The sequence below is a fragment of the Pongo pygmaeus genome, chromosome 12 (genome assembly GCF_028885625.2).
Source record: "Pongo pygmaeus isolate AG05252 chromosome 12, NHGRI_mPonPyg2-v2.0_pri, whole genome shotgun sequence".
NCBI lineage: Eukaryota > Metazoa > Chordata > Mammalia > Primates > Hominidae > Pongo > Pongo pygmaeus.
Genome location: NC_072385.2, coordinates 132,436,359 through 132,459,920, shown reverse-complemented (window position 1 = coordinate 132,459,920; position 23,562 = coordinate 132,436,359). Strand labels below are relative to the sequence as shown.

The following is a 23,562-nucleotide window of genomic DNA, read 5'->3' as shown; positions in this document are numbered from 1 at the left end:
TGTAATCCCAGCATTTTTGGAGGCTGAGGTGGACAGATCACTTGAGCTTAGGAAATCAAGACCAACCTGGGCAACACGGCAAAACCCTATCACAAAAAAAGAAAAAAGAAAGAAAAACCAAAAAAAAACCCCACACAAAATTACAAAACTTAGCTGGGCATGGTGGCATGTGCCTATAGTCCCAGCTACTCAGCTGTTTGGGAGAAATGCTTGAGCCTGGGAGGTTGAGGCTGCAGTGAGCTGTGATCATGCCACTGCACTCCAGCCTGGGCAACAGAGCAAGACCCTATCTGAAAACAAAATTTTTTAAGTCTTAATTGCCTATCAAAGGATTAACTACTTGCCACACTGTCTGAACCACATGTTTTTCATTTTGCTCTCTAATGGATTCAATCCACCCTCCATATATTCTTTCTTCCAGAATCAGATTGTTATCAGCATTTCACAATACTTGAAAAAGAACCAGGTGAATGGATAACAGAGAGAAATAAGGCTTTGCAGCAAAGGAAACACAAAAGGTATTATACTCACAATCTCTTCATAGATTCCAAGTGATTAAATGTCCCTGGAACTAAATGTGTAATCCGGTTGTTATGCAAAAATCTGTTGAAAGAGATTTTATAACAAACCAATTTTGAAAAATATTTCTTAAAATGTGTAGAAAAGAATACAGGCAGTCAAATATATATCAGCTTTAAAAAAATCTCAGTGATTACATTTATTTAATACAAATGAATCTGAAAACAAAAGAAATGGATTTTTTTTCCTATTTTGTCAACACTCTCAATTAAAGAGAAAACTTTAAGTCCTATTTCCAAATTGTTAGACTAGAAATATGGACTTTATATTGAAACAGTTTTCAGGTGTTTGGTAGATATTGACCTTAATCTAACCAAGCCAGTGACTGAGGCTGGGCTCTGTGAATGGAAAGGCAAGGAACAACACACAACTCACAGCCTCTCGAGCTTCGGGAGATGCTGGAACGAATCTGGGTCCAAAGTTTCTATCTGATTAAAGTGCAGGTATCTAGAGATGTTAAAAAAAAAAAAAGGATAACTTACAATTTATTTTCTTAGATCCAGATTTTTGCCCAAATTTTTTTTCCTAGTCATTTCAAATTCAGTTATCGATAGCTCACTCAATAGACTTCCTACATTGTATGAAAAATATATAAAATTATTAAATGATTCGACAAATACAACTGAACACTAGGCACAGACGTCCACCCCAGTGACTGGATAAGGGTGAGGGAGGCCTAGAGGTGTTCACTGAGGTCCTTGACACCGCATGAGAAGGGCAGTGCTGGCCTGGCCTGACTCGGCCATTTTCGCTTCCAAAATATATGGAAAAAAGCAAAAATCAAAAGGATAACTTTAATGATAGCACATACATAAACAGGTGAATACCTTCACTCAAATCTTTTAACTCGTGTATGAATTTGGCAGGGGCATCATCATATACTTTGACACAGATACAAAGATATCCTTCAAGACCACAAAGGAAACAAAAAGAATGTCACACGACTTTCTCCATCAGTCCTGAAGCATTAAATAAGAGACCATCTTTCCTCGGGTGTCGTTGATTGTACAGAATACCCAGTGTTTCTGTTTCTTTCCATTTAACATGTTTCCATACTTCCACAATTTATACCTTTTGATATAACTCATTCTTTCTAATTTTTCCTGAATATGAAATTTCTCATTTTGAAAAGTGGGTTTTTTCCTCTTAAGTCAAACACAAAGTCAGTCTTCTCCCTGGGGTTGCTCTGCTGGGAGACCCCTCCTGCCCACGCAGGTGTCCCCTGCAACCAGCACACATTTTAAATGACTACTTCTTCAGGAGGCCAAAATGAGTAAAGAAGCAGCATGCCAGCGTTCACAGGTCTTCATAATTCCACAGAAAGGAAGAAACCTCAGAACACATGCCTGAGAATCAGGTCTGTGGACATTCTGAGATTACCGTCACCACCAGGGCACCAGAGTGCGGCTGCCAGGGCCTACCCCGTCCCAGGGCCAGCTCCCCGGGCAGCACCCATACAGGCCACACTGAGTCTCTGCGAACACCTGCAGCCGGAGGGCCCCCAAACGCAGACTGTCCCTGCCCCTTGCCCCGGGACAGGTCTGTGCTCAGCACTCCACGCACGAATGGGAAACGTGAGGGAAGGGAAAACTGGAGCAGGAAGACAAGGAAAACCGCCGTGGGTGAGCATGACGGGCGGGCACCTGATGCGGGGGTCCCGAGGAAGGCCGAACACGACAGAATCCTTGGAGCCTCGTCTCTGCCGGGCAGTGTGCTGACAGAGCACCTGTGGTTTTTTGGGGTCCTTGGCCTTTCGCAGCCCACGCCAGTCGGAGACCGATGTGAGACCCAGGCACCATCAACACACAGTGGCTGTGAGCTGCTCAGCGAGGTTTCAGTGCAGGCAGGCAGGGGTGGAGTCCCCCAAGCAAAGCCCAGAAGGATGAGGAGGCGCTGACCAAGGGAAGGAAAGTGGGGATTTCAAGCCCTATGGAGAGCGGTGGGTGTAAAAATCCCTCCACCCAGACTCTGCAATGCAGGTTGGCCAGGGGGACGGCTGAGCGGGTGGGACTTGGCACCTGCTGCACAGGTGCTATGGGAAATGACGGTCCAGGGTGCACAGGATCTTAGAGAGGCCGGGGCCCCGGGCAGCCTGGGGTGTCCTCCACCCCTCCCTGAACAGTTGAGAAAACAGGACCAAAGACAGGAAATGGCTCCCCAAGTACACTGAGGTCATCACTGAATTCAAACGCACGTTTCCTGACTGGCCAGGTGTGTTTTCTGACCTGTGTCCACAGCTTCCCAAGGAGCCTTTCTTTCTGGATCAGGGACACTCAGATCTCCCAGGACTGCATCTGCAGGCTCCAGGGCATTCCTGCATTCCGGTCTCCCAGTGTCACCAGGAATGCATGTTTTCAGTAGCTCAGGGCTGTAGAGCCGATCCAGGGAAAGGGTGCAGTTCGCCAGGGTCCGGCACAAGCCGCCCTCCCTGGACACACAGCCCTTTGCCCAAGTCTCTCACTGAGGTCTGGTGGACTCGCTTATCCCCTCCCCAACAGCTCCCTGCCTGAGGGTGGGGGTCGGGCTGCCCTCAGGCTCACTGTACAGCATTTAATGAATGGAACCCAAGTCGCAACACCAGAGACCCCAGCTCACCTAACCCTGGGTGCTAAAGGCAGCCTGGCCAGCTCAAGAAGCCCTCCCCATCATCCAAAATTTCAGCGAACATCTACTTGGTGATTCACAGATGTCCTTCCTCATTCAGCCTCGTTTCTCCCCTGACTTGCCCTTTCCTTCCTTAAAAATAACACTAGACTCACCCAGCACAAAGCCAGATGAGGATTTTCCGATCCACTCAGGATTGAAGAACTGTCTGCTATGAAGATTTTCTCACCCCCACTGAGTGAAACGTTTGTTGGATATGAGAACTTGCTCCTTTGCAAGCTCTCCCTACATCTGGGTGTTCCCTGGATACCTCCATGTGTTTCTGCAATGAGCTGCACTGTCCTTCTCTGTAGAGACAGACCTCTTCCCAAATCTACCCGCACCCTGTCCATGCTCACTTGAATCAACACACACTTTCCGAAACATGAGCACTGTGGGTCCTCAGGATGCACAATCCCAGAGTGTTCTCTCCCCCGCACCGCTTGGCCTCAAACTCTCTGACAACATCGCTGTGTCCAGTCAGCCAGTGACCCGTGACCACAGATCAGCAGCTGTGGCAGGAAGACGTCACGCTGCATCACAGCAAACAGCTGCTTTCATCCACATTTCTAAAACCGTGACAACTTGCAACTCCTCGGGAATGGGCTCAGCTTGCCGAGTGAAAGGTGACCGGCCGAGCAAACAAACCAGGACAAAGCCTCCTTTTTACCAGGACATCGTAATGAAAAATCAACATGCTGACTTCACAGCAAAGTACGACTTCACGTTGGCCAAAGAAACTAAGAGCGTTTCATGACATGCTGCATACACTAACTAGAACTACAAGGGAAAAAAGGGTTTTCTCCAAAATAATGGCATCACAGTTGAAGAAATTCAGCTTCATGTGTTCACAGTCATAAGGAGGAACAGTGAACGAGGCAAAGAGCCCTCTCCTCCCCGGGCACCCTGGATATTTCCCCTACGAAGGACGCCTTGATTGGACTTGTGCGCCTGCCTGTCTCTCCTCTAAGTTGTGACAGGGATTCCATTGATCTTACTGTCCTTGGTGTCAGGAAAGCATGGCCCAGGGCCTGGTGCCGCTGTAGGGAAACCAGTGATGCGTCCTGAGGGGTGGGTGGAGGGCTGGCTGGGTGGAAGGTGGGGCAGAGGGCAAATGACTCGCCCATCCCTATTTTTCCGTCATCATGCACGTACTCCCCGCACCTCAGGTAGCACAGTCATGCATCATGCAAACAGCTAGCTCAGTCCACTGGTGCCTACAAGAGGAAAAGAGCCAGGTGGCACCCAAGAACTAAAGCACGAAGAGAAGGGGCACTTACAGTTGCTCTAGAGAGGCAAGTCCCTTAAATGCTTGCCTGTCAATTGACTGGATCTCATTCTTGTACAGATAGCTGAAACAAGAAACATTGGGGAGCATTAGCACACAGACAGGAGGTCAAACTTCAGACGGAAAAGAAGAATTAAATTGACACGTGGAGACAGTTTCACAATTAATGACTATTAGAATGCAAACAAACCATCTGCACGGTGAGTACAGTGCCTCTCCCAAGGGCTTCCCTTCCCTCAGATCTCAAGGGAGCTAAAAGCAACCGGTGCCAACTGAAGGTGATCAAACCCCTGCGACGGGTTTTTCAGGCAACTCAGAGACCTTAGACTATGGCTAATGAATTGCTGACAATACATTTGCTTCAAAGCCTGGAGAAGATAAAAACCATTTTCCACAGGCATGTATAATGCATTGGTTGTAAGATTCTATAACTGATACTGATACATCTCTAAAATACCTAGAAATAATCTGGGGAGTGGAAAACATGAAGACCGAATGCATCTTGAATAACTCATCCCTAGAATTGCATTCTTAGGAAACAGAAGCAACAGAGGCATATTGGAAGAGCCACACAATTGGCCTGGCTCTTTTCTTTGTATAAATGGTGGAAAATCTCAATAGAAGAATCCTATTTCCTAACATGTGAACTTGGAATGCCAGTGTCCATAAATGAAGCTCTGCTGGAACGCCCACACTCGCTCACTCCGCACCGTCTGGGGCTGTGCTGGCACTGTGTGGCAGAGCTGAGTGGTCCCAGTAAAGACTGCGCAGCTCACAGAGGCCTGGTCCTGCACAGAAAACACTTGCCAAGCCCGACCTAACAGATGGAGGATGAAAATTTCCACACCAAGGTATCACAATTCCAAAAAGAGCCCCAAAACCATGTGCATTGTGCCTACCCATCTCAGACATGACTCGCCTTCAGCCAGCTTGCCTCACAACACAGCTCTAGGCCAGCAGCTTGGGGGACCCCAAGAAGGCTGTGAATCTGTGTCTGTGCCCAGACATGGGGAGACCTGCCACTACCCTTTCTTAGAATCCCTGGGCTCCATCTCTGACATAGGCAGATGGGCAAGGCAAAATCCACGCTTTTCCTACTTTTCAAATTCAGGCAGACACGTTTCTTCAAAATTGATTACTTATGCCTGGGTTTCACCTACTCGCTCCACTAAATAAACATTTTTTGTCTTAATGCTTATAATATTATATAATTCATATCCAGAAGGGCCGAGTGTTTGATTGTAAGTAATTAATAATGTCTGGTGCAGGATCCAGTTTAATAGGACCAGCCCTGCTAGCCTTACTTCTTACAACCCATCTAAGTGGCTCTCACATCCTCCCTCCATGCAAATTTGCAGAGCTGACCTCATAAAGAGTTACAAGCCTTAACACGAACCACCCAGAACTCCCCAGCGACCGAGAGCCCAGTGCCCGCAGCAGAGGCCTGGTAAGGCCGTTACTTCTCTAGGCCACATGTGTGGGAATCCTTGAACTTCCACGTAATGCCTGGGCCTCAGTTTCCTCTTCTCTAAAATGGACAGAAGTCATTGAAATTAATGTGTGTGTGTGTGTGTGTGTGTGTGTATATATATATATATATATATATATATATATATATATATATAAAGCTCTTACAATATGGCCCCTGCACACATTAACTATTGTTCACATGGGAGTTGTTACTACACTTCTGCAGAAGGCAAGTTTAAATGTAATTTTCTGTGCCCATTTCTTTAAAAAGAAAAATAAAAACAAAGCATCAATGAGAACATTGCTTTAGACGCATTTTAAAAAATGAAAGGGAATCTTTTTAAAGAATACACAGGACAACTGAATCAAACTAACATGTATGAATGTGTGTTTATAAAGACCTTGGAATGTAATTTGTTTTCATAAGAATAGGTGAGTATCGGCTGGCCGCAGTGGCTCATGCCTGTAATCTCAGCATTTTGGGAGGCCAAGGTGGGTGGATTACTTGAGGTCAGGAGTTCGAGATCAGCCTGACCAAAATGGTGAAACCCCGTCTCTATTAAAAATACAAAAAATTAGCCAGGCATGGTGGCGCACGCCTGTAATCCCAGCTATTCAGGAGGCTGAGGCAGGAGAATCCTTTGAACCTGGGAGGTGGATGTTGCAGTGAGCCGAGATCACACCACCGCACTCTAGCCTGGGCAACAAGAGGGAAACTCGGTCTCAAAAAAAAAAAAAGGTGAGTATTGATCATAAATTGTGATTTTCTGCTTCATCATAGAGTTGACCCTTGAATGAGTCCTAATTGTCTCAAGAAATAATTTCATTAAGCAATGTGAATTAAAGGGAAGGCTTATGCCTTGCTAGAAGTAATTGGAGTTCCAAGAAATAAGAGCTACTCAACCTCTACAAGTATACTTTGGTACTGACTCAATATAGAAGGCTGAAATAATCAATAAATTTCAGGAGAGTTCTTAAGCATTTAGGTTGTACACAGTTTAAATCACAGCATTTAAGTCTCACACAGTTTCCTAAATCAGCACTTATCAAATGTACTCCACTAACGAGAGCTGAGAGGCGGAGGCTGCAGCTGCTGTGTGAAGGGGTCCCCGGGCCTCTCTGGACGGCTTCCCTCCTCTGCCCTGGTCTTTAGTCCATTTCTGAGTCATGACCCACGGCCCCTTCACCACCAGCCTGTGCTTCCTCCACCCCAGTGATCTGTGTCCTCCACCGCCAGGGACACCGCAGTTTGTTATCAAGGGAGAGAGGGAAGAGTTTGGAGTGTGGGCGCTCAGAGCCAGCTGTGCAGCAGATGAGGTTGGATGAGGGTTATTGAAAAGAGATCAGTGAAAACAGAGCATCCCCAACAACTCCACTTTGAACACGTTTGCTGAGTGCACAGTAAGTTGCTCTTAATAATTCAAAACCAGTAACAAAAAATAAAATAAAATATTAAAAAACCTGTTAAACCTATTAAACACACATATACACACACAAGGAATGCTGGCTATCAGCTGACTGGATCTGGATCTACTTTCCAGGAAACAAAAGCCCTCTTCTGGAACTTGCACAACATTCGAAATACCAAAAAAAAAAAAAAAAAAAGGGTAAATAAACAAATAAAAGGCCTGCCTCTCATTTTAAAAATGTGGGACAAGGCTTCGTCATGTTTATATGAAATTAAAAATTAACATCCTATGCCACAATGATGGAGGGAAAAAGGATGTATGTAACACTGACAAATATCTCACAGAGGGAATATATTTTAATAAACAGAGTTAAAGGTAGCTCTGTAATTAACAGTCACAGACACAGCTAGAATCAAAACAGATTTCAGAGTATACATCAACAATAACAAGACGACTTTGTTTTACAAATCAAAATAACTAGAGCATTAGGACAAATACCTAATGCATGTGGAGTGTAAAACCTAGATGACGGGTTGATGGGTGCAGCAAAGCACCAGGGCACATGTATACCTATGTAACAAACCTGCACATTCTGCACAGGTATCCCAGAACTTAAAGTAAAATTAAAAAAAAAAATCAAAATAACTTAAACATGTTTAGGTTCACATATGATAAAAATTTCCAACAAAAATGGCTGAAATAAATAATTTTTATTAAAAATAGCTCTTTTTGGAAAGTGACTAAGTCTTAAAAGAATACTCTTCTAAAAGCACATGACACACACTTCTACTCTGAGTGTTTTCTTCACCTTTCCAATTTTATAGCAGGTATGTGTGTGACTGAGACTAAACCAGTACTTTCCAGGAAGCTCATTTTCTAAACTGCAAAACTGATCTCAACGAGCAGAAGATGTGTTAAATGAAAATAAATCGATTAAAATCAGTTTTAAAAAGTGAAATAAAATTTAACTACACAAAAATAAGAGGTGAAATCACTTAGCAGGAGACAGGAAAATCTTCAGGAATTAGTGACATTCCACCGGGGTTAGTTATTTCGATTTTACATGTCACCTGCAGCTGGCAAGGCAACTGGAAACTATTTTGATAGCGGATATTCTGCAACACACCTGTCAGCTATTTATATCGGCAACTCACTGGGTCATCAGTTTCCCCTCTAGAAGCATCATCATCATTTCCAGAGCGCTTTTCAGAGGCTGTGCATTTTAATTTTATGCAATCCACTTTACTAAGGCTTAGTGACGAAACACTAAAAATCACAGAATGTAGCACTTTATATCACTGACAACCTATTTTTATAATCCCAGCTAAATGTTTACTCACCTTCTGAAAATAAAACCTCATTTAAATGAATATATTTACAATAATTCATAAACAGCATGAAATTTAGCTCTATTTTTAAGTAATCTAAATATGGATACCGTAAGCTTTTAGGTTAAAGAACTGATCATTAACTTACAGATATTTTAAATTTTCCAAGTCTTCAAATGCTCCACTAGGTATCCTCTTGATCTGATTATTATTGAGAAGCCTATGAAAGAGAGTCAATAAGAATTTTAAAAAACAACAGAAAACAAACTTCAAAGTTGTGTTAAAACATCCCGACAGCCTCGGAAAAGGTCACATAACAATTCAGTTACAGACTCTCCATCAACATTCAATGAACGCTGAATTCGCAGGACAAAACACAGCTTTAGCGTTTAACCATCATGATGAAAAAGTTGCTCAGCAATGGTGTCCGTACCACTCCACAGCTACCACCTTTTGATACAGTGGAGAAAAATTTCCTTCTCTCCTATAGAAGGGAGTTTGTAGCTTTATCCTGCTGTCTGTTAGAGTTTCTATTGTAGCCAGGACTGTAGCCAGTGCTAAGGCAGTCATGGTGGGGAGGGTGGTCTGGGCGGACAGACGTGCCAGGAAAGGTGGGCCCTGCGGCCCGTGCTCCATTCGTGTGCACAGACAAGGGCCTGGGGTGAGAGGCCCCGGACCACTTGCCCTCCAGGGTCAACAGTGAACAGGCGGCCCAGGCAGTCCCACGGTCCCCATGACCCTGCCCTTACACCATCGTGCTCAGTCCTGGTGCAGAAGGGAACCAGCTTCCACTGCACTGGGCGTGTCCTGCAGAGCCTGAGGTCTGCACAGCAACACTGGACCTGGCCCTGCCTGCTCCCTCCGGGCAACATGGGACTGCCTTGAACCCTCACTTCAGTCCACTCCACACTCAGAAGCAGCACTGTCCTGCTCAATCTTGCCACAGAGGAGGTGCAGGAGCACACAGAGGTCAGCCTGACCCAGCAAGGGCAGAGTGATTCTGGAGCAAGTGACCCACGTGAAGGCCAGGGACAAGCTTAGCGGTCAGCATGGGTCCCAATCAACATGCAACAGACAGGCACCCAGCCATGAGACGAGAAACACAGTGGCCACAGTCCTGGTATTCATGGTCCTGGCACTCAGGGGCATTTCCCAGCCTCACTTTCCTGCTCCACTTTTCCCCACCCAAGCCCACTGATTGTGGATGATGAGTTCTACCTACAGGTAAATAATGTAATGATTTCTATTTTTCTATTAGTTTCCAATAGAATATTTCCACTCACAATGTGTTCAAGTTCCTCAGCCGCCTGAATGCCCCAGGTTGGATCTCTCTGATTCTGTTAAAGCGAAGATCTCTGTGAAGAAACAAGAAAGGTATTATTACGTGAAAAAGAAATCTACAAACATCGCTACACCTTTGCTGTTCTTAGTTTCAAAATGGTGACAATGCATTTAAAATATTAAACCACTCAATTCACTCCTTAAATGAATCTTCTTTTTCACTGAGGCTAATAAGTGTATGAATATTTACCTGAATGGTGGAACAACAGTATCACATTACAGAATTTTTAAAAACAGTAATTATGGGGAGAAAAATTACATAAACTACCTAAACAGCCTATCTTTGGCAACCCACTGGAAAATGTTGTGTCGATAAGTCTTAGGATAATAAACCTAGGTTAGGTTTGATGACATTCAAGAAGAGAGTGACGCCACCTGTGCAACTGAGTAAACACTTTAGGGTTTACTCCAGTGATTTCATGAGCTGGAATTCAGCGTTCCTTAGTCAATGACCTAAACTGTTACCTTCATGAGATTTAAACTGAATGTCTCAAAACCACAAAGGTGAACTCAGCATGCTAATTGGGAAAATAGGCTTTCTCACACATGGGTTTTACCCTAATGGTTCCAAACAGGTATTTTCAGTAAAGTTAAACGTCCACTGCTAAGGCAGTTATTGATTTATATTTCAGGGGTGGAGAAAGGATCCGAATAGCCCATGAGAGACCAGAGAGTACGCCAGAATCGACCAGAGACTGAATCTGGTGCTGGAAGGAGAAACACTTCAATTCCTGCTGATCTGATGCTCAGGCAGAGAAAGCTGGGGGGCCCCAGCCACGGAGGCCACGGGCCTGGGGGCAGCACAGGCAGCCAGGTCAGAGGCCTGAAGGCAGCGATGGGAAGTGCAGACACGCAGAGGCATCGGCTCTACCCTTGTAGACAGCCCATCCCAGCTTGAATTAAAACTATAAATTGAACAGGTATAGAAACCACTGAAAAATTAACAGAAAGACCAATTTATTTATCAAATACTCTTAGAAAAATGAAAATTACTTGCTCATAGGTCCAATCTCTTTTAATATCGTCCAGTAGGGATTGGTATGGGTTGAACTGTGTCTCCCCGAAATCCACATGTTGAAACGCTCACCCCCAGTGCCTCAGACGTGACTATGGTTGGTCATTAGGGTATCACAGGTAAGGTCAGGGCATTAGGGTATCATAACATAAAATGTTTATAACCTTCTAAGGAATCCGATTATCCTATGCCAATGTAATCACTGTCAGTAGTTTGTAGAATTGGTTCTAGTTTATGGTTCAATAAGATACTTCAAAAAAAGTATCTGTGTCACTGACAGCAACAGCATCCAGCCTAGAGGTCAGTGAATGAAATGTGTCCCTCCCAGCGCCGCCCCCGTGCTGTGGGTCAAGTTCTCCCGGAGGAGAAGGGGAAGGCGGCCCTCCTCCCTGGCCCTCCTGGCCGTCATTCCACGCTGTGCCCTCGTACCTGGGTTCGCTTTCCTCAGTGATACCCACTGTCCACCAAGTCTCCTCAAACGCACCTTCCCCCTGCACTGCCATGCTCCTTTCTAAACAGATGAGATTTTAATTTACATTCATATTCAGAATATCACTAGTGGCTCCACGTACTCTCCACGTAGGAGCTGCTGAAAGTCAGAGGCACCGAAACTGGGAGGCGGTGCTGGAGGAAGGCACGGGAGGGGAAAGCAGCCATGCAGGATGCCCACTCACTCCATACGGAAAACACAGATCAAGTACAGATAAGGAGAGAATTCTGACCAGCTGCAATTTCGGGATAAACAAACGATTGCAAAGAAGCTCCTGGACCTGAGACACAGCGAGCTGAGGGGCTTCCCAGCATTTGAACAGGTAAGAAAGGCTGTCCTGGAAGGCCGAGCCAGGCATCACAGCTTAGAGCAGAAATCAACTCCGACCACATCTAATCCAGAAACCAAGCTGCTCCTCCAGAGCAGAGGATGGAGTGAGCCCCACTTGTTCCGGCTCCTCATTCCCCATGGGAACCCACACTCAAGGCACGGAGGAGGCAGCGGCAACAGCGTGGAAGCTGGAAAGCAAGATGTGGACTTGGCTCCTAGAGCCTGGGAAGACAGCAGGAAGAGCCACAAAACCACCTTCCTGACATGCAGGCCTTTCCCCAGATCTGAAGTCGATTGCACCAAAACCTCTAGAGTGAAGGACAGAGAGGTGCTGTCCCACACACGGCCCCTGTGCCCTGCCGGACAGAGAGGTGCTGTCCCATCCACAGGCCCCTGTGCCCTGCTGGACAGAGAGGTGCTGTCCCATCCACAGGCCCCTGTGCCCTGCTGGACAGAGAGGTGCTGTCCCATACACAACCCCCTGTGCCCTGTGTCTGAGCACCTGAGAGGTGGCCAGTGTTGAGTAAAAGTGCAAAACTCACACTGGACCTCAAGGACTTCCTACAAACAAGTAGAACATAAATATATCTTCGATAAAATTTTATATTGAGTGCATGCTGAAACATGTACAAGTTTGGCATGCAGAGTTCAATAAAACATTTTAAAAATTAACTGCTTATTTCTAGTTTTTTTCACGAAGTGACCAGAAAATGTTAAATTACATAAGTAGTTCTCATCATATTTCTGTGGGATGGCACTGGTCTAGGGTAAGGGGATCATTTCACCACCTGCTCACAGCAGTCAGACCTCCCACCATGTTCCAAGGCAGACCACCAAAAAAGACTTCTACTATGAAGAGGGTAAAACAGACGGTCCCCTTTACTGCAAAGGGGGTTACCTTAGAAGACAAAGTGAAACAATAAAAAAAGAACCAAACTGAAATTCTAGAACTGAAAAATATAGTAGCTGAAATAAAAAGCTCATTGCATGGACTTAACATATTGAATACTGCAGAGGGGAGAGGACTTGGGAGCTACTCAGCATTAGAAATGATCTAATCTGAGGAACAGAGATGAAAAAACACTCATACACCAATATTTATACACACACATATTCATCTGCATGTGTGCGTGTTTACATTTTCTGTCTGATACCACAGCACATGAAAGGAGCTAGAAAGATTGTCACCAAACTGGAGCGTGTGTTTGGGGTGGGCTGACTTACAACACAGCTACATCTACACACGTTACTGGAGTGGACTTGGAGCTGCCTCAGAAACCCTCCGGTGCCAGAGCAACAGAAAGGGCAGAGGGTCCAGGTTCTTGTGGCTCCATCCCCAAGAGACAAGCTCAGGGCAAGAAGACACCACAGACACAAGAAGCCAACGTTCGTTTCAAATATGAACCCCAACTTCAAGGTCACAAAGACAAATGCAAGGGCTGATTTTTGCCTGAATCATTTCTCACTTGCGAGATTCTAGAGAGGTCAGGTGGGGTCTGTTCCACGGCACCAGTGCTTGGCAGCCTGTTAGAAAAGCAAATTCTGGGCCCCACCCCAAATCTCCAGAATCAGAAATTCTGGGAGTGGGTCCCAGTAATGTAGGTTCTAATAAGATTTCGAAGTGATTCTAAGCAAGGTAAAGTTTGGAAGTCATTGTTCTTGGGGAATGCTGAAGATATAATGCAAATACACACTATGTATATTTTTAAGTGTGTGTGTGAGGAGATATAGGAAAAGCATTTGCACACACATGCAAACTCATAAACACTAGTAGCAGGTATTTGCTTGTTTCCTCTGCATTTCCGTGTCTGATCCTCAGCTTACCGGTCATCACTGACATAAAGCTTACAATAAATGTAAAGCAAAACTCTCCAATTAAAAAGTACTTAAATTTAAGTGCCACATGTAAGTGCTCCCCACTTTACAACTTTTAAAACAAGCTTTGCACATGTCTGGGCAGAATAAGACTGTGGAGAGGCATTTGATCCCTGCATTATGTACCTACATATGACTCAACAACTTGAAAAACAGAATTATTATTTTAACAATCATAATAAATAGTTCCACAGATAAGCCTAACGAGGGGAAAAAAACTTCCCCAAACTTTAAAGATTGAAAGAGCACTCAACAAGCCTTCCTTGGCTCTTCCCCGGGGCTCCGTGCTCCCACCCCATCCTCCTACAGTGATGTCTCCCCAAGGGGATGAGGGTACTGGAGAGGGACCCTGGCAGGTGTGGCGGCGTGGCCCTAGCTGTGCGCCACATGCCAATGAGCGGACCGCTGGGTCACCTGCCCTCCGCAGCCACAGGACCCTTCTCCCAACAAGCAAGGGGCTCTGGCACTCCCTCCATGAAGTAAGTTGGCATGATGAGCATGGAGACAGATTCTAGAAAGTTCTGGGAAACCTGTAAGTGGCATGATTACTAAAGCAAGCAGAACACAGATGAACACTGAGGGCTAACATCAGGCAGGTCATCCATGAACTCTTGCTGAAGCCAAGGCCAAAGCCCCAGGAGACCGCGATAAAAACGCCACACCCCTGCCTGGGTAAGCGTGAGGGGTGCATCCCTTCTAAAGCCTGGGGCCCTAAACCATAAAGCACCAATGACAGTAAGCAGTGGTGAACAAGGTCACAGAAGGACGACGAGTTTGTGTGTGAAAAGTCCTTCATAAACACCAAAACTCTGTAAATATCCATCTTGAACATCCCCTGCAATTCCAGTGGGTCTTATCAGCTCATTCACTGAGCATACGAAGCATGGATCTGGGGCGACCTCTGAGCTAGGCAGCAGCACCTGCACTTGGAGAAGATCGGTGCGTACAGGAAACCCTAGAGAGCTCCCAGAAATGATGACCATAGAGCAAGGTCACCCCCTACTTCAGAGTGACAAAGGCACATCCTGGGGAAATGGTCGAGCACACTAAGACAGAGCACATGAAGGTGGCTGACTGAGGGAAGGGAGGAGAGAATGAGATCCAGGTTAGAAGAAATCCCGCTCCTGGACAAATCGGAATTTAGAAACTAAGAAAGATCTTCCAATTCTGTGAAGAAAGTCATTGGTAACTTGATGGGGATGGCATTGAATCTGTAAATTACCTTGGGAAGGATGGCCATTTTCATGATATTGATTCTTCCTACCCATATATGGAACCAAAAAAGAGCCCGCATCGCCAAGTCAATCCTAAGCCAAAAGAACAAAGCTGGAGGCATCACACTACCTGACTTCAAACTATACTACAAGGCTACAGTAACCAAAACAGCATGGTACTGGTACCAAAACAGAGATATAGATCAATGGAACAGAAGAGAGCCGTCAGAAATAATGCCACATATCTACAACTATCTGATCTTTGACAAACCTGACAAAAACGAGAAATGGGGAAAGGATTCCCTATTTAATAAATGGTGCTGGGAAAACTGGCTAGCCATATGTAGAAAGCTGAAACTGGATCCCTTCCTTACACCTTATACAAAAATCAATTCAAGATGGATTAAAGACTTAAATGTTAGACCTAAAACCATAAAAACCCTAGAAGAAAACCTAGGCATTACCATTCAGGACATAGGCATGGGCAAGGACTTCATATCTAAAACACCAAAAGCAATGGCAACAAAAGCCAAAATTGACAAATGGGATCTAATTAAACTCAAGAGCTTCTGCACAGCAAAGGAAACTACCATCAGAGTGAACAGGCAACCTACAAAATGGGAGAAAATTTTCGCAACCTACTCGTCTGACAAAGGGCTAATATCCAGAATCTACAATGAACTCCAACAAATTTACAAGAAAAAAACAAACAACCCCATCAAAAAGTGGGCGAAGGACATGAACAGACATTTCTCAAAAGAAGACATTTATGCAGCCAAAAAACACATGAAAAAATGCTCAACATCACTGGCCATCAGAGAAATGCAAATCAAAACCACAATGAGATACCATCTCACACCAGTTAGAATGGCAATGATTAAAAAGTCAGGAAACAACAGGTGCTGGAGAGGATGTGGAGAAATAGGAACACTTTTACACTGTTGGTGGGACTGTAAACTAGTTCAACCCTTGTGGAAGTCAGTGTGGCGATTCCTCAGGGATCTAGAACTAGAAATTCCATTTGACCCAGCCATCCCATTACTGGGTATATACCCAAAGGACGATAAATCATGCTGCTATAAAGACACATGCACACGTATGTTTATTGCAGCATTATTCACAATAGCAAAGACTTGGAACCAACCCAAATGTCCAACAATGATAGACTGGATTAAGAAAATGTGGCACATATACACCATGGAATACTATGCAGCCATAAAAAATGATGAGTTCGTGTCCTTTGTAGGGACATGGATGAAATTGGAAATCATCATTCTCAGTAAACTATCGCAAGAACAAAAAACCAAACACCGCATATTCTAACTCATAGGTGGGAACTGAACAATGAAAACACATGGACACAGGAAGGGGAACATCACACTCTGGGGACTGTTGCGGGGTAGGGGGAGGGGGGAGGGATAGCATTGGGAGATATACCTAATGCTAGATGACGAGTTGGTGGGTGCAGTGCACCAGCATGGCACATGTATACATATGTAACTTACCTGCACGTTGTGCACATGTACCATAGAGCCTAAAGTATAATAATAATAATAGTAATAATAATAAAAAAATAAAAAATAAAAAATAAAAATAAAAAAAAAGAAACTAAGAAAGATCAGGTAATTTGTCTAAAGTCAGTCAGTCTGTAAGCGGCAGAACTAGAAATGCAATTAGAGTCAGCCTAGGGCTGTTTTCTCAGCATTAAAATTGCTCTCATTGAAGGCATTTCAAGAGGTTAATCCTCTCTGGTAGAACTCACCGACTCTGCCACTTACATTCAAGAGTTCTCCCAAGTGTTAGAGCAGAGCCGCTGCCTCTGACCTACTTAGGGAACGTGGACGCCAACACAAGCCCTCTCAAGTTTAAAGAGAAGCCTGCAATAACTATTAAGCATGAACTATGAATTTTTCAATTTACAGTCTCAAAAACAGAACACAGATTCATTTACATTTTACATTTAAAAAGCAAGTGAACTTCAAGTCAAGAAATTTTAGGGTAGTTTTTGTGTTTCCTTTTGTTTTGCTGTAATGTTTCCATTATTCTCAAATCTTAATGTACTAAAAATCCTACTAGGAAAAAAAAATGTCAAGAATTGTAGTGTTTGGAACGAAACATCAAAGTACAGGTTTACACTCAATATCAAAACACAAGTCACTGCAGAACCACAGAACAGCTGAAGGTTAGAACTAAAAGGAAGCTTGGAGATCCAAGTTTTCATCTAATTCCCTCCAGGGATTTTCGCCATTAGATTCCCTTCCACAGTAAACTAAAATGCACAGACCACTTGGTAATGCTTAATTTAATCATGACAAAGTTATGAATTCTAAAAAGCAGTCATTAAAGATTGTTTTATAAAGTTTATTCTATTATAATACCTTCCATAATACTGATTTTTAAAATAAAACAATCTTGACTTTTCCCATATGCAAGTCTCAGATGTGTTTGAATTCATTTTTAAATATAAAAAATTAAGAATTTGGCCAGGCACAGTGGCTGATGCCTGTAATCCCAGCACTTTGGGAGGCCGAGGCCAGCAGATCACCTGAGGTCAGGAGTTCAAGACCAAACTGGCCAACATGGTGAAACCCCGTCTGTACTAAAAATACAAAAAATTAGCTGGGCATGGTGGTGGGCACCTGTAATCCCAGCTACTCGGCAGGCCGAGGCAGGAGAATCCCTTGAACCCAGGAGGTGGAGATGCAGTGAGCCAAGGTAGCACCATTGCACTCCAGCCTGGGCAACAAGAGCAAAACTCTGTCTCACCAAAACAAACAAACAAACAAACAAAACAAAATAAATAAATAAGAGTTTGCCAATTTGCCAACAAATTCAAAGTTACACACTATATTGTTCGGTTCGAGAACCAAAATTATCTCAATTATGGAATGAAAATTTCAGGTCAGAGCATTGAAATGTAAGAAGTTACTCTCATGATGTGATGGGAACTCTTGCCTTTTGTTTTTTCTTGCGCTAGTCATGTAAGATAGGCCTATGTTTCCAACTAACAAGAGCCAGGGGTTACCTGCACAAGCTATGCATTTCAGAGGTAAATTGTCTTTTTCTCAATACATTTTTATTATGACTTTATCTTTGTTGTCTAGATTTGCATTTTTATTTATTTATTTTTTTTTTTGACACAGAGTCTCACTCTGTCACCCAGGCTGGAGTGGAGTGGCACGATCTCAGGTCACTGCAACCACCGCCTCCCGGGTTCAAGCAATTCTCCTGCCTCAGCCTCCCAAGTAGCTGGGATTACAGGCGTGTGCCACTGCGCCCAGCTAATTTTTTTATTTTTAGTAGAGATGGGGTTTCGCCTTGTTGGCCAGGCTGGTCTCCAACTCCTGACCTCAGGTGATCTACTCACCTCAGGCTCCCAAAGTGCTGGGATTACAGGCATGAGCCACCACATCCAGCCATTGTCTGGATTTTTTTTTCTTTATTTTGTGCATCTTAACATGTTACCTAAGATTTTTGATCACATTTGGATCACAATGCTAAAAATTATCTTGAAGCTAATGGCAGAAATATCATTTTAAGCTCCTCATTAAGGTACAGGATTTCAACACGAATGTGCCTTCCTGAAGTAAATCACAGTGATGATGTTGTGGTTCTTTGTCATTTGTGTTGCTCAGCAGTGAGAACACACAGGATACAGCAACACAACCAAAGCCAGGCACAGTGGGAGGCGGAGGTGGGTGGATCACTTGAGGTCAGGAGTTCGAGACCAGCTTGGCCAACATGGTGAAACCCTGTCTCTACTAAAAATACAAAAAATTAGCCAGGCATGGTGGCGCACACCTGTAATCCCAGTTACTCAAGAGGCTGAGGTGGGAGAATCGCTTGAACCCAGAAGGCAGAGGTTGCAGTGAGCTGAGATGGAGCCACTGCACTCCAGCCGGGGCGACACGGCGAGACTCTGTCTCAACAACAACAAAAAATCAATACAACCCAAAGGCTCTTAGACTGTGCTGCTTCAGAGGGGCAAATATGCAAAGTGCTTTACTGATTTTAAAGGTTGGAATTATAACCGATGCCACATGCTCTCTCCCAGGATGAATACAGGACAGAAACCGCCACCCTGGCCCCACTAGGAAAGGCAGGAGGCTGAGTCCTATCTCCCCATCCCAGTCTTGCTGAAAGTGGGAGGCTGGGGGAGTTTGAAAAGCTGCATCCCAAAGCCAGGCCATGTGGTTTTCCATTAACATTTGCCTGACCTAAAATCACTTCAGCGCTTCCTACTAAGGACTGCCTTTCGTCACTGAAGGAACACTCAGAGCTTGTGTTCTGAGAGTCACAGATGGCACTGCTTTACCACAGGGTTGAGTACATCCATGCACTTGGGTTGAATGTCAGAAAGTCTCACGTGGCCCACTGAAGTCTGTGAAGGGTTAGGACTTCATAATGTACTCGCTTCTGTACTTAACAGGTGTGACCTGAGCCACCCGTGCCAGCGGCCACAGTGACACGAAGGGCACGGACGAGTTTCAAGCCTGCACACCGGCAGACGCAGGAGAAATGGGCGCCCAGAGTGGAGGGCAATGGTGTATTTTGGAGGAAGAGTGGATAGGACCACTGAGGTGGGCTGTGTGGTGCGAGGGAAGCCTCAGGATGCCCCTTACTTCCCCTGCAGGTGAAGGGGAGCCGCAGAGAAGCGGGCTCAAGGTGGGAGGTGCGGGATGGGGTCAGGGGTGTCCGGCTGCCTGGGTCCAGGGCTAGTGCTCATGGCTCCCTGAGACCCCACTGCTGCAGACTGAGCGTTCGCGCCCCGTCAAATTTGTGCTGAGACCTAATCCCCAAGGGATGGTGTTGGGAGGTGGGGCCTCTGGCAGGTGAGGAGGCTATGACCGTGGTGCCCCTCGGGTGGGTGGGATGACTGTCCTTATGAAAGGACCCCGAGAGCGGCCTTGTCCTGTCCACGATGTGAGAGGACACGAGGAGAAGGGCCCTTCTCTGAACCCGGGTGGCCTCAGCAGACACCCAATTGGCTGGTGCTTGATCTTGGACTTCCAGCCTCCAGAGCTGCAGGGGTGAACTGGTAACTGCTGCTGTGTTTACAGGCTGCCCCGCCTATGGATCCTCAGAGAGGCCTGAATGGAGTAAGACGCCCACTAATACCATTAATGAGATCAAATTACATTAGTCAGGAACTGCCTGGCCCTCAGCTAAAGAAACCTGGCCTCAATCCTTTGGCTCTGAGGGTCATTTCTTGTGGGATCCCGGAGTATCGCAAATACCTGAAGGCAGAAGGAGCAGGAGGCTTGAGTGAAGATCTATCCTGGCTTCCAGGCAACAGGAAGTGGGGAACTGCCCATCCTCTCCCCTGCCAGATGCCGCCCCCCCAACCCCGGCACAGTGTCCCGTCACCAAGGCTTCCTCCAGGACGCAGCGAACAGCCTCGGCCTGGGGCAGGCCCCACCAGGGCTGCATGGACGGGGCCAGGAGCTGCTCTAAGAGAGAAGGGGAGACAGAGGCCGACTCTCCCGCAGGTCACAGATGCCACCCCAGTGACATGTGTGAACCCCAAATATCTGAGACAGGTCTTGGCCAATTTAGAAAGTTTGTTTTGCCAAGGTCAAGGACATGCCCACGACACAGCCTCAGGAGGTCCTGACGACAAATGTCCAAGGTCTTCAGGGCACCGCTTGTTTTTTTTTTGTTTTTTGTTTTTTTTGAGACAGAGTCTCGCTCTGTCGCCCAGGCTGGAGTGCACTGGCGCGATCTCGGTTCACTGCAACCTCCGTGTCCCAGGTTCAAGCAATTCTCCTGCCTCAGCCTCCTGAGTAGCTGGGATTACAGGTGCCCGCCACTATGCTCAGCTAATTTTTTGTATTTTTAGAGATGCGATTTCACGGAGTTGGCCAAGCTGGTCTCAAACTCCTGACCTCAGGTGATCCATGCACCTTGGCCTCCCAAAGAGCTTGGTTTTATATATTTTTGGGAGGCACGAGACATCAATCAATATATGTAAGATGAACTTGGTTCAGTCTAGAAAGGGGGGACAACTCTAGGTGAAGGGGGGAACAACACCAGGTGAAGGAGGGGACAACTCCAGGTGAAGGAGGGGACAACTCCAGGTAAGGGGGGGACAACTCCAGGTGAAGGGGGGGACAACTCCAGGTGAAGGGGGGGACAACTCCAGGTGAAGGGGGGCAACTCCATGTGAAGACGGGGCAGCTCCAGGTGAAGGGGGGGCAGCTCCAGGTGAAGGGGGGGACAACTCCAGGTGAAGAGGGACAGCTCCAGGTGAAGGGGGGCAGCTCCAGGTGAAAGGGGGGCAACTCCAGGTGAAGGGGGGGCAACTCCAGGTGAAGGGGGGGGCAACTCCAGGTGAAGGGGGGGACAGCTCCAGGTGAAGGGGGGGACAGCTCCAGGTGAAGGGGGGTCAGCTCCAGGCGAATAGGGGGGTCAGCTCCAGGTGAAGGTGTGGACAATTCCAGGTGAATGGGGGGCAGCTCCAGGTGAAGGGGGGGTAGCTCCAGGTGAAGGGGGGGTAGCTCCAGGTGAAGGGGGGGCAGCTCCAGGTGAAGGGGGGGACAACTCCAGGTGAAGGGGTGCAGCTCCAAGAGGGGAGGGAGCTTCCAGGTCACAGGTAGATAAGAGACAAATGGCTGCATTGTCTTGAGTTTCTGATGATCTTTTCCAAAGGATGCAATCAGATATGCATGTCTCAGTGAGCAGAGGGTGGCTTTGAATACAATAGGAGGCAGCTTTGCCTTAAGCAGTTCCCAGCTTGACTCTTCCCTTTAACTTAGTGATTCGGGGGGTCCCAAGGCTTACTTTCTTTTCATACAAGTCTTGGGAATCAACCATTATCACATTATATTCATAAAAGCAGATGATGCATTATCCGTCAGTGTATTCTGAGGATGTAATGAGAGGATGCACACAGGAGCTAGTTAGTAACCAACTAAAAATTAACTGAAGTTACAGAAAAAAAGACAACAGTACTAAGAGCACAACCCCGATGTCGCCCGGCACTGCCCTTCACGTGAGAGTCGTGAGAGCAGAGGGCATGCTGCACACATCCCAGGGCCCTGGGCCTCCCCTGAGGGAAAGGCAGAACGGCTCAGTTCACTCCCAAACCCACAGGACCCACTGAAGACACTCCCTCCACGAAGCCTGGGGTTGGGAGGGGTGAGTGTAGGAGGCAGCCATGTGCCACTCCCCATGAGCCCAGATGCAGGATGCAGCTCCCCATGACCTGGGACGCAGGTGCGGCTGCCCATGACCTGGGACGCAGGGTGCAGAATGCAGTTCCCCACGACCTGGGACGCAGGGTGCAGGGTGCAGCTCCCCACGACCTGGGACGCAGGATGCAGGGTGCAGCTCCCCACGACCTGGGACGCAGGATGCAGGGTGCAGCTCCCCACGACCTGGGACGCAGGATGCAGGGTGCAGCTCCCCACGACCTGGGACGCAGGATGCAGGGTGCAGCTCCCCACGACCTGGGACGCAGGATGCAGGGTGCAGCTCCCCACGACCTGGGACGCAGGATGCAGGGTGCAGCTCCCCATGACCTGGGATGCAGGTGCAGCTGCCCATGACCTTGGACGCGTGGAGTGTCACCAGCCCTTTTGGAGAGTTTCCTGCGTGGAGTGTGAGGCTACAAGGAGCAGTTCTCCGTCCATTATGGCCTCCCCCAGGCACTCCAGGCTCCCGAGCAGGGCCGCTCAGGCTTCCATGTGGCTTGGACACCCCCGGAGCTTACTGGCTTCTCTGGTCCAGCTTCTTCAAGGTCTCCAGACCTCAGTCAGAGCAAGCACTTGGATCCGACTGGATGCCGGATTCAAGTTCTACCCCATCCTCCGATTACTGGGCTCTCACACCCAGAGACCGTCCCAGCATCTCTGACCTTCAGTGAGAGTTAGGAGCTCCTGGGTTATTCTACGAAATTGGGAGCTGGTCTGTCTAGCACCTAAATATCTATCGGGGAGGGTGGGGCTTCCGGGTCCCACTGTCGGCCTGGTATTCACTGGGTCACAGTCCTGCCTCCATGTGATATCAAGTCCTCCAGGGAGCAAGTGCAGTAATAACTGTTTAAATCACAAATCGGACACAGTCTCACTGCAAGCCACAGAATCTTACATCCCGCTGGCATTGCCAGAAGCCAGTCACCTGCCCCACTAATAATACAACCTGAGACCACGCTTCACTGTTCACCAATCAGCTCTAAGCATCACCTGCCCCACTAATAATACGATCTGAGAGCACGCTTCAGTGTTCACCAATCAGCTCTAAGCATCACCTGCCCCACTAATAATACGATCTGAGACCACGCTGCAGTGTTCACCAATCAGCTCTAAGCATCACCTGCCCCACTAATAATACAATCTGAGAGCACGCTTCAGTGTTCACCAATCAGCTCTAAGCATCACCTGCCCCACTAATAATACAGCCTGAGAGGACGCTGCAGTGTTCACCAATCAGCTCTAAGCATCACCTGCCCCACTAATAATACAGCCTGAGAGGACGCTGCAGTGTTCACCAATCAGCTCTAAGCATCACCTGCCCCACTAATAACACAACCTTAGAGCACGCTGCATTGCTCATCAATCCCAGATGCCTCATCCACGCCTT

At 46.6% G+C, this 23,562-nt stretch overlaps 1 protein-coding gene across 2 annotated transcripts in view; it reads right to left on the bottom strand.

The window, feature by feature from the left end:
- PXDN (peroxidasin) overlaps positions 1 to 23,562 on the bottom strand; it is a 110,062-nt gene that overhangs the window by 50,099 nt on the left and 36,401 nt on the right. Inside the window, exons 2-6 of one of the 2 annotated variants that reach the window (XM_054475591.2) lie at positions 10,001 to 10,072; positions 8,866 to 8,937; positions 4,503 to 4,574; positions 955 to 1,026; positions 532 to 603 (exon numbers count right to left, since the gene is read on the bottom strand). In XM_054475591.2, the coding sequence (XP_054331566.1) occupies positions 532 to 603; positions 955 to 1,026; positions 4,503 to 4,574; positions 8,866 to 8,937; positions 10,001 to 10,072 (360 nt within the window). The remainder of the gene's footprint in view (positions 1 to 531; positions 604 to 954; positions 1,027 to 4,502; positions 4,575 to 8,865; positions 8,938 to 10,000; positions 10,073 to 23,562) is intronic. The other variant, XM_054475592.2, reaches the window with a different exon arrangement.